This window comes from Channa argus, chromosome 11 (genome assembly GCF_033026475.1).
Source record: "Channa argus isolate prfri chromosome 11, Channa argus male v1.0, whole genome shotgun sequence".
In the NCBI taxonomy this organism is placed as follows: Eukaryota; Metazoa; Chordata; class Actinopteri; order Anabantiformes; family Channidae; genus Channa; species Channa argus.
The window spans coordinates 11,807,421-11,819,559 of NC_090207.1; the positions used below are offsets into that span (position 1 = coordinate 11,807,421).

General features: G+C 37.9%; 1 protein-coding gene across 3 annotated transcripts in view; it reads right to left on the reverse strand.

Annotated features, from left to right (window-relative positions):
• Positions 1 to 12,139, reverse strand: part of grid2 (glutamate receptor, ionotropic, delta 2) — a 443,522-nt gene that overhangs the window by 363,751 nt on the left and 67,632 nt on the right. For all 3 annotated transcript variants that reach the window (XR_010915583.1, XM_067521709.1, XM_067521711.1), the window contains exon 2: positions 5,671 to 5,826. Coding sequence is in view for 2 of the 3 variants with exons in the window: in XM_067521709.1 (XP_067377810.1) it covers positions 5,671 to 5,826 (156 nt within the window). In the remaining variant the exon portion in view is untranslated. The remainder of the gene's footprint in view (positions 1 to 5,670; positions 5,827 to 12,139) is intronic.

Below are 12,139 nucleotides of genomic sequence, written 5' to 3' on the forward strand. Positions count from 1 at the left end.
TTGAGAAGCTTTCCCTGTTGAGCTTTCTTTTGCAGCCAACAGTATTATGTATCTGGCAGCTCCAAGTTGTGACTGTGTCTATGTTTATGAATGTGATGTATGAGATTGCTAAAAAAAAACAAAAGCATGTGCACTCAGCAAAAACTGATTTCCTACACTTCCAAAAAACGAAACAAAACGGAAGTTACAGACCAAACCAATGTAGGAAATCCTAAAAATCTAAGAACTGCAAAAAGACAGAAAATGACATATATTAGAGGATCCAGGAACATGCTGTTTGCTCAGTCTGCCTGGTCAAAGAGCAAGTGCTCAAATGGTATCTCCTGCTGTGCTGTCACATTTCATTTTACTCACTGTCTTTATTTCACACAATGCTGATATTCTAAATAAGACACTTGAGATGCAGGGTGCTCACTGTCCTCAACTTGAAGAAGGAAGAAACGAAAAGACGTTTAGCCTACATGCACACGGAGCCCAGATAATAGAACTACTCAGATTGGAGCTTCAAAGGATTACAGTCTGAATACCAAACAACACTGCACTTCCAACCCCTTATATCAACAGAACAGCTTTAAAAGGCTCTTAGAGGAGAACAATCATACATGCACATGTAGTACATCAGCACAAGGTCCTGTAATCTAACCTCTTGAAAAGAAATAACACACTGGCCACCATTGTTGGCTACAGACATGCAGCCAGCTTCCTGTTTCAAACAAATAAGCTCACATGTGTATATACTTTGTTACCTTTCACTTTCTAAGCCAAGGCTAATATAATGTTTTGAGTGTGTGTGTGCGTCTGTGTGTGTGTGTGTGTGTGTGTGTGTGTGTTTATTTAAGTACATGCATGAGTGTTAATACAGGGGGATGTTGTATTTGATTATCAGTTAATTAAATCATTGAAGGCATACTAAGTTGTGTCTTTTTTTTCATCTTGCCTCTTTAAATGCATTGGTTTAGGGTTTTTGGAGAAACTCTGCTAAGAGATGTGAAATCACTAGTAGAATATTAATATTAAGTGGTTTTATAATGAAAGTATTTTTCTTTTGTTTCATTTATTCATTGTTAACCATAATTTATTTATGTGTTTATCTTTATGAAGAAATGTGTATCCTGCCATGACACAAAGAGCCTTCGACTTTGCATGTTTGTCACCTATATATGTTTATGTATAGTATATTGTTTAAGTGGTTAATTTAATTCAGTGTGAATTGTTGTACACAGGAATTCTAATCTAGTATCTGGTAGCATACAAAGGATTTCTGCAAATGGCCAGTCTGCAGCAGTGGTGCCCTATACCATTGTCCACCCCTCATATGCGATGCATAGCTGTATACAAGAGCAGGACAAAAATAATCAAAAGGAAAGGAAAGAAATTGTCACACTAAAATAAAACCAAAGGGCATTTTAGTTGCCCCCAAAGTGCCACATATGCATTAAAATCTTCTCTGAGGTTCCCGCACAGTAGAGCAAACATAACAAAGTGCCCTGAAAAAGTCCCCATAACACAATTAAGCCATATGCAACCCCAATTCAAATAGGGATGGGAAGAAAAAGTAAATAAAAACAGAATGCAATGGTTGGAAAATCTCACCAAACCATATTTTATTCACAATAGACAACAACATATCAGATGTTGAAACAGACATTTTTCTATTTCATGCCAAATATTAGCTCATTTGAATTTGATAGAAGCAACACGTGTCAAAAAAGTATAGTTCACACATGCACATGTTTACACATGCTCTTTGTGAACATCAGGTGCACTTTAGATTTCTCATGCCTGCCCCCTAAGACAGCTTGAGCCCGCCACTGAAACCAGGCAACAGCTCATCAACATAAAGCGCATGCAAACCATCGTCAACTGTTTGGATTTCCTCAGCACTGATGACTCACAAAGCATTATCATAATGTGGAGCAGCAGTTCTGAGTGAAAATACTTTGTTGAGGGCAGAAGAGAATGGCCAGATGGGTTCAAGCCGATAAGAAGGCTACAGTAACTCAGAACCATTTGATAGAAGAGCATCTCTCAACACACTACACTTCGATCCTAAAAGCAGATGGGCTCCAGCCGCAAAAGTTCACACCAGGTGCCACTTTTGCCAACGGCTCCCTAAAGGGAAGTTTGGAAAAACACTGGCTGGTTTGACAAGTCTCGATTCTGCTGCGACATTCAAATGGTAGGGTTAGAATTTGACGTAAACAAATGGGTCTGTGCTTATATAGTGCTTTTCTACCTTTTGGCACTAAAAGCGCTTTACACTGCTTCTTATTCACCCATTCGCACTCACAATCACATTTCCTTGACACACTTTGAGCTCCTTAGTGCGAAATGAGCATCATTTAAATGTCACGGCCTACCTGCATGTGGGTACTGACCATGTCCATCGCTTTATGACCACAGTGTGCCTATCATCTGATAGTTAATTCAAGGATACTGTGTGTTTTTTTTGTTTTTTTTTTGTCAAGTTGAGCCATATATTACAGGAATATTCTTGCACTTAAGTAGCCAAACAAAAATCTCTCTATGTGCTGCATTACTACAAGCATGAAAACCTTTCTAATTACTTAAGTAAATAAAATAATATATAAAGAAGCAGATCTATCTCTAGAAAGACTTTATTATTCAAGGTTAGGTTACTGTAGATCAAATTCTGAAAATAATAAAGTAAATTTACTCAGAGGCATTTGTTTAGATACCAGAGCACAACTCCGTTAACTTTATACTCTCCGAGTTTATTTAGCACTCACGATTTTGTCGTGTGGTAGTGGCTCATTTATCTTGCTCATAACAGCTCAGTTTAGCGATCTGAAAAGTGGTTTGAGTTTTGTTCCTGTGGTACTGTGAACCAGCTAGGTTACCAATGTGCTCTTGGAAATCCATGCTTTCGAGTGTGCTGTATCTCTGACATGCCTTATTTTATATAGAGGCTAAAGAAACATCATTATATGTAATTGTAATTAAACAGTTGGTGAGAGGAAGAGGCTAAGCAGGAGGACCTCTCCTGCTTTCCTCCTGGAAAATGTACTAATTTACTCATATATCGTACATAACTAAGAATAACTAGAGGTACTTGGATCGTAGTTGATCAGCTTTGTTTTAAGCAAATACAAACACATTACTATATGTACAGAACTGTGGGATACTGCTCCCTGAAGAACTTGATGTTGATTCCATGGAAATGGCATAATTTCAAATGAGAGGAGTGAAAAGCACATGAACAATGTGCAGTTGAATCAATATGCAATTACTGTCTTTTATATTGTTTGTACCTTTATTATCTTGCAGAATTCACTTTTTATTCTGAATGAATTAACTAGATGAAGGAAGCTAGCGAGTAATGGCTCACACACATGGATATTTGGGCGATATTCAGTATATCATCCCATTTCACTTGGTAGTTCTCTATTAGTAAGTTGCACTCAATGCTATATGTTACTTTAGTCATTGATACTGGTTCATATGACCAGAAGTTGTTTCAGTCCTAAATATTCTAAAATAAGTAGTGATGAGCCAGTTAGCTTATTTCTACTTGTAAAACAGTTTTTGCCTTAATGCATGAGTTACATGGCTCCTTTAAAGGTTTTTTTAAGGTTCATGTTCTACAGAAACAATTTATTCCTGCAATGAAGATATATGCAAGTATGAGTCAACAGTGACATTTTGAAAAAGCATCAAGAAGAAAATAATACTTCACAAAGGCTTTTGGGTGACTATCAAACACAAAAACAACTGCTCTAATTAGCCACTCACACACTTTAGTTCAATAGAATGTTTGTGCCACATCCTCTGTGTTGTCAGGTGAGTCATTCGCCATATAGACAATGCCACTGTGTTGTTCCCAGATTTTTACATTTGCAGTATTCCACGATTATAATACTCACAGCGATTAAGTCAATGTGTCACTAGGAGTTGCTTGGTCGCCAGACATATTTTGCATTTATTCTTTGCTGTTTTTAAATATGTGGGAGGAAGTAAGTCCTTGTGCTGTCCACAAATGATCAATTAACTTCTGACCATCTACGACTACAAAATACTTCCAGTGATTTTTCAGTATAGTGATTTCTGCTAGCGGAAAATAGGCCCAATAATAAATAAATACATGAAGCTTGAATGATTTACAAATAAATGTATTCTTTAAATAGGCCATGGTATTAGAAATAATTAGAAATAATTATTTGTAACTTAATTGTAGTGATGATCGGTGGCCTAATTAAGCAATAACAAAGTCCAGACATGTGATCTGACCCTATGCACAAGAAATTACACAAAAACTAAATCTTTGTGAATAATCTCTGTCTAACTCTGTCATGGGAATTTCACAAAGGTTTTCAGAGACTTTCCTTGCACCCTCCCAAAAAGTCCCCGGCAGGCCTATATATAATGACAACTACATTGTCAGTCCATATAAGGACCTTTGTTTTGCGTCTGCATGCCCACAGTGCACACACCCACCCTCACAATATATCCATGGCTCAATGCTCTGCTCGGCCCACCAGCAGGCTTCTACAAGCTGACCAATCAGCAGAGTAGACAGAGGTTGAGGGGGATACAAGTCCAGGAGTTCTGTACAACAACCTGACAAATTAGACAACACTCGTGATGGTGGAACATTACAAAATGTAAAGTTATACTATATATGGCAGTTATATATGGCGAGTCCATATTATGCATACATTTGGATTTATATTTTATTCAGGGGCTCTATTGAAATTCTAGTCAAACTAGGATCCGTACTGTAATTGTGCATTATACAACCACCACTCTTCCCAACCACCTATTTGTGACTCACTTTTCCTTAATTAATTTATTACTCCATTTAAAAAAAATGCATTGCATTGGAAAATTATCCAGGTAGTGATTACATGTCCAAAAACTAAAATCTGCAACTAAACAGCCATTAAAATTATAATTATGCACATGTAGTTTTACCTTAGAATGCTGGGATGTAAAGTAAATCTGGTATAATGGGACACACTTGCTGCATCTCAAAAAGTTATTCACATTCCAGTTAACATTCCTGGCAGCTCCAACCTCAGCATCCTGCTACCAATATATTCACAGTCTGTCCTCTGAACATGTCCAAACCACCTCAATATGGCCTCTTTGACTTTATCTCCAAAACATCTAACACGAGCCGTCGCTCTGATGTACTCATTCCTAAACCTATCCATTCTCGTCACTCCCATATACCCCTATGTTTTATACACATTGAAAAAAATATAAATGTGTGAAATCGATCAACTGGTATTTGGAAGCACTGATGTTGAATAAACCATTCATGAACATTTACGATGAATGACACAGAACCATGTTTTAACAACATTGAAACAACCAAAACTAACAAAAACCCAAGTGTTAATTGTTTCTTGTCTCAGTCAAAGGGAAATTGGGAATACACAAAGAAATCAATGTTGACATAAAATGGTCAAAGAGTGTGTATTTTGAATATAAAATATTTGTTCTACCTAATTGTGAATTTCTTAAAAAAAAAAAAAAATCTTTGTTATAAACTTTTTGCCATTTTAAAATAAGAGGATGCAAACGTTTGTATATTTGGAGGTTTTATGTCCTTGTCTTGAGAAAATTTGGATTTGAAACGTGTGTTCGTTCTGACCACGGCTGTTCTCATGCACATATTTTCAACTCCAGGAATAAATATCATCCTACCTTCTTGCACAGCCTGGAAGGGGTTATTACCATCAACGAATTCCACAGAGATGGTAATCTTCTCCGTCTCCAAGATCTCATTGTTCAAATTGAGATCTGCCACAGCAAGGCGAAATACTTCGTCATCTTTCCGTGCGGACTCGTCAAAGATAGCGCCTATTGAAAGAGAAGGAGGAAGAAGAGGAAATTATTACACAATTCAACATTAATATTATTATTATATATATAATATTATTATTATTATTAGTCTTAAAACAGGGTGGTGGCACATATGGAGATATAAGTATGGATCCTCAAATGGTAAGTTCTGAGCATTCTTAGAACTTTAGGCCAGAGATAATTCTGTAATAAATGCAAAACTTTGCTTATTGATGACATGGTATGTCTACATAAAGTTTTTAGTCTCTGAATTGGGACCCAGCTTAAGAATTGTATGAGTGAGAAATGGGTCAGCATCATTGTTCTTTTCACTATGGTCTAACATTGCCCAAGGGCCCACTGACTCATCCAAAATGGTTGCTGCCCAAAGTGAAATGGAAGAAGGACAGACTGGTGAGCGCCAGCTTCTGTAGTGACAGATAAAGACCACAGCAGTTAATACTAAATTAGTCATAAAATAAATGTCAACCTGCAGTGTTGCCGAGACAGAAGAATTAGACAACATGGGGCGTTGACTGGCTGGTAGAGATTTGGTCTTTGCTTTGGTCTGTTACACACAATTAACTATGTGTTATCTTTTTCTCTTTTTTCTTCCGTTTCAGGCTTTTCTTTCCAACTCCACTTATCCCCTGAATCCACTGGGCTTCTAATTGCGTAAGCCAGTGCACTGAAGCACTACTAACTGTATTTCACTGACCAGAAAATAAGCCTCATATTGTATAGTATGTGCATTTGTGTGTGTGTGTGTGTGTGTGTGTGTGTGTGTGTGTGTGTGTGTGTGTGTGTGTGTGTGTGTGTGTGTGTGTGTGTGTGTGTGTGTAAGCCACAGGTTGCAAATTCCATTAATAACCAGGCAGGCTATATTGGCTGAGGGCTGTTTTGTTCCATATTTAGAAGACTGAGGTTGTAATTGGTGCTGTGTAGTTCAGTGAGTAAAGTCTAGTGCGAATACCACAAAGGTTATGTTGTGAATTTCACTCAGTAAAGAAAATATGCTACAGTATCTTGGAAGCGCACAATGCAGTACTTTAGAACAATTATAGTACAATAGTACAATTATACTGCATATCATGTTGATGTTATAAGGGTGGTATTCTCTTTTCAGGGCTATGTCTGAAAAACCCAGTTTTCTGTGTAATTAACAGGAAAGTAATTGTAGCTTATGCCCTGTGTAGGTCATAATGTAATTGAAATGTTTAAATTCAAATTGACTAATAAATTTGTGGACAACATCCACTTGGAGCTTGTGAAGGACATTCAACCCTAACTACTGTTTAAATGCGATCAGGAGCAGTGTGCTAACTGCCTCTTCATCTAACTGCCTCCTGAAATATGTATCCTCAATAATTAGATCCATTGGCATTTGTTAACTGTAAATACCCTCCCACTGATTGAGTGTTGGTTGTTTTTATAATCATGCAGTATGGATGAGGCGAGACAAATATGCCTGACTAAAGTGATATAGAATGAAATGCAGAGATTCATTAACTATTAGAAATTAATTATGAATGAAGTTCCAATGAACTTGAAGATGACACTGCTGAGGAAGGATTTGTACACATTTGTTCTGTGAGGCACTGGGACTAGAGTATGTTTAGTTGTGTTTAGAGGACAAATGCACAGAGAGGAGAGGAAAAAACACTACAATGGCTCCTTTAATCTTGGCTTCTACAATGGAGTTGCCATAGTAACCTCACTCATACTCCCAGACATATGTTAAAAGCTGCACTGTGCTTTACAGCACTCTTTGTATGTGGTATGTTCTTTTCACTCTTTTGAAGTCTCACCAGTCATGTGTTTCGGGGTATAATGAACACAATAGTCCTAACAGGATGTTAAAATGGAGTTTTACCATGTTACCGCTAATATTCCTTTGTGCCGAGGTACCTGCTCATTGTTTTCCATTTTTTTGATAGCTGTTGCCCCAGTGCAGTGATTCATTAGCTACAAGTACTGTATGTGATAAATTGACAAATTTGTGTGTTTTGTTATTCTGGTATAATAGAAAACCGTCATTTACAGTATATTCAATGTATGTCTGAAAGAAAAAAGTAAGGAAAAGAAGAAGGGTTAATATCTGCTGTTCATTGCCTACTAAAACATTACTGCTTGCTGATTAGCAAATAAAGACACACAAATTAATGGTCACAGTAGATTCGCACAAAAAAGATCCATGCTCTTCCTTCTTTCCAGTAACATGATTCTGCACAAAGGCAAACGTCACTACATAAATCAACCAGGGAATAAAAGCACTGAATCTTGCTTTACACAGACATCCCAAGGGCAGGCACACGTACAGTACATGCACAGCCTGACACACACACACACACACACACACACACACACACAAAATATGTGGGCAGCAGCACTAAATCACCAAGCTATTTCTAAACCAGCCATAAAAAACAGCAGCATCAACAGCACTCTTTAATTTGAATGGGTGCTGCATCCAAAAGTAGAGGCTCCAAATTGTTTGGTAGAGAGATATTGATCAAATGTCTGCCAATGGTCAAGTCTTTGGAATTCATTTCTAGCTTGTTCACATTGATAAAGAGGAAATGAATAACATGTTTGTTTCCTTACTGCCAAATAACCCCTTGGGATGGATGAAGGATACAGGGAGTAACCAGGAAACACAAAGAAACTGATAAATCTACCATGACAGTTTTTTCTGTGATCTTTCATTGTACTGCTTAGTTTGTACATCTTGTGTACAGTTTTTGTTATTAATTTTACTTTTTTAGTATTCATAACTTTTAAGATCTGGTGAAGCAAATATGTAGAAAAGAAAAGCTTCTTCATAAACTATTTTCAGCATTTTCTCCTTTGATTTTACATTTGCTAAATAGGCAACATAACGATACCTAGAATCATCACAGGCTCTTTGATATTTAATCTTGATCCAAACGATCAAAGTACCTAAAACATCATTAAACAAAACATGCATGAAACAAATGATGGAAAGATAAAAGGAAGATAATGGGGTAATTAGTTAAAATGTGCCTAAGCAGGTCTTCCTGGAGCTTTCATGTCTGGTTGATTTTAGTACCCATGAAACCCAAAAAACGTATAATTTTAAATATCAATAATAGTTTTTAGAAGCTTCAGTCCAGTTGGCCTGCTATAGAAAATGGGCTCATATCAAGAAGCTATGTAAAATCAGATAATAGTATTCATGCAGACAAAGACACATTATTGAACATATAAAACAGAGCTCAATTTCCTTATTAAATGAACAAATTAGAATGGCACATCATCCAAAGCAGACTTATTATGTTCCCACACTCTATAAAGACCCAGTAATTAAGCCAGCTCCTTCTTGGGATAAGCATTCAGCAAGTGTGAGGGATTGAGTGTTATGAATGATTTGATCAGGGGCAACCTCGTCAGATGAGGTCAGGAAAAATGATGGTTAACAGTTTAAACTAAACTCTCTTGTAATCCAGTTTTTACCTTTTTAAGGTCAAATAGATATGAATTCCACCAAATCCCACCTGGCAGTGTCTCTCCACCTACCTCCTGGCTTTTTACTCTCATTCATGCAAGTTCTGGAAATCTCTCAAGTACTGTGGGGGATCAGTTCCTCTATTTTTCAAACAAACTCAAACACCTGTTGTTAAAGTTGCAGCTGACAATAGTAATATGACAGAAACACTGACAGACTAACCAGAATGATGAGTGTAGGGGACTACACACACACACACACACACACGCGGGGGTGATGTATCGCTGATTTGTGACAAGGCTAGACCTGAGAGTTGCTGTCTCAATGTGATGATGAAAGCAATGTGGCAGGAGCACAGAGAGACAATGATGATGAACTGGGGAAGTTATCGTCATGGGTGTCAAATGTCCGAAAACACACACACACACACACACACACACACACAGATGCAGGAACGCACAACAGGCTCTTCTTTACAATTTATAGCAATGATGTAAGAGCCAGAGGGTAATGCGATTTGACACTTGGTAGGACAGCATAGAATTAATGTATGTGCATGAGTGTGTGTGTGTGTGTGTGTGTGAAAGAGAAGAAAAGGGGGGGGGAACAAATTAATGGTCACAGAAGAACAGAGCATATGATAACAACCGATATTAAAACAGCTATAACACACTGTATGTGCTCATAGACAATGGTCATGCATTTCTATCAAGTATAGAGAGTAATAATTAATTTAGTGTGTGTACGTGTGTAAATCTCTGTTAACATACTAAGCCTCTGTGTGTGAGATTTTAATGCATGAATGAATCTATGGTAATATCATCACATCAAGTAAACAATCGTATTTTGTATGCAAATTTTAATTATGTTAAAACCTGTTGGGTTTGCAAAACCAATTCTGTGCAGGCCAGAGGCCATGTTAAAGGATTCCTTCACTGACTTAGAACTTGCTTCTTTTGGTTCTACTTTGGGTAGCAGATGTACATAAATATCATTAGACTTCTCATTAACTTCCCTATATCAAAATACTCTACTTCTAGCTGAAAAATGCCTCCAGATGAAAACACTTGGAGCAAGCTTCAGTTCACATTATGTCATCTTGTTGCTCATACTATGAAGTTTGTAATCATGGTAAACCTCCTTTTCCAGAGCTCCCCCTGTTGACATCATCTGAACCCCAATGAAGAGAAACTCCTCCAGGTGACGTTTCTCATCATTGGGAGCTTTTCATTTAGAACCGGAGAAATATTTTAATGTAGGAAGTCAGAGGGAGTTTTAAAAGCATTACTGTACATTTACACCCTAAACTAGAGTCTTAGAGAGCAAGTAGAAAATAGCTGAAGACGCCTTTTAAAATGGCTTTGGTTGTGTTTAGACTTACTAAAGAAGTGTGTAAATGTATGTGAAATGCACAACTGTAGAATTGTGTGTGTGAGATTGCTGGATGACCAATGTCTGAGATGAGTTTATCCACGTGTATTAATAAAGAACTCTGTGCAAAACTGAAATGTGTGCAAGCAAAAATCTCTCTCCTACATTTTTTTCAAACCTCCCCATTCTTCTTCCTGCCCCCTCACCTCAATTTTTTCATTATACGCACGTAAATTAATTTGCTCCATCGTTAAAGAGGCGAGCAGCCAGGAGAATTTTTAGTCATTGTTCAGCAGCACACCAGTCCTCTGTCACACAAAGCTGCCAAGGTCACTGCTATCTCTCTCTGCCTGCCTTACCTTTTCCCCTTCCCTTATGTAGACAGAACTCAGCCTGACTGTTTTCAATCCTTTGCAGAGACCTACTGTAGTTATCCAGGGCTTTGTTTCCTCCCACAAAAACAAACATACTTTGAGTAGGTGGAGGATTTGTTTTCTGTCTCCATGAATTAGCCAGCAAGCTGAAGACAATTTGAAGATAACCAATTCATCTAAAGGCATTTGGAATCAGCCTGAATGCATATCCAGCAAAGTAGAGGGTGGACAATTGACTCCGCCGTTTTTATTTTTGTAATTCTCTTCAAGCCAGCTCCTTCATGTCAGCTGCTGGCCAGTTCTGGCCAAGTCCAGCTCATTTCAAAACCACAGCTGACTCAGCTCCAGTCCAGCTAGGCTTGCTTGAAATCTTAAAACAGTTGGGCTTGTGGCTGAGAGCCAAATGTTCCAGAATATCCAAGCCCTGGCCAAGGTATAAGTAAATGTTAATTAGAGTAATAGCAGTGCACCTTTTAAAATGACCCAAAATGTGCAGCATGTTCAGTGCACCTGTTTATACCCTTGACAGGTTCTGTGTAATAATAACTTCGCTGCTCCTCTATATTCACTTTCATATAAAAAATGTTCCACTCTTCACTTCACCTTGCATCTAACTTTTAACCTTTTCCCTAATTTCTTTCTCCATCTGTCTGATACGGCTGTTACTCCATTCTCTTTGTTCACCTGTTCTGCTTTGCAGAGCTCTTTCACCTATGCATTGCTCTCCATCATTGCTTTACGATGTCCTTGTTCCCCTTCTACCCATTGTTTCATTTATCTGCAACTCCCTCTCTCTGCAACCCCCTGTCCCTCAATTCTCCCCCCCCCCCACCTCTCCGCTCTCCCCCCTCTTTCATACATCCTTCACTTCATAGTACAATCTCCCTAAGCGTCACTCAACTCACTATCCCGCAACATTCTTCCTTGTTCAAATGTGAGGCCCTTTGTGACATTTAATCCTCATTAACTTGCCCAGGCTTGGACAGCATTAGCACTCTTGTAGAAATGCTGTGTATCTACGCATTTGTGTGTGTAAGATGGAGATGCAGACAGATTTTATAAAGTATGATGGTGAATTTAATTTTGAGAACTACATTTACTTTGTATCAAATGAGGATAA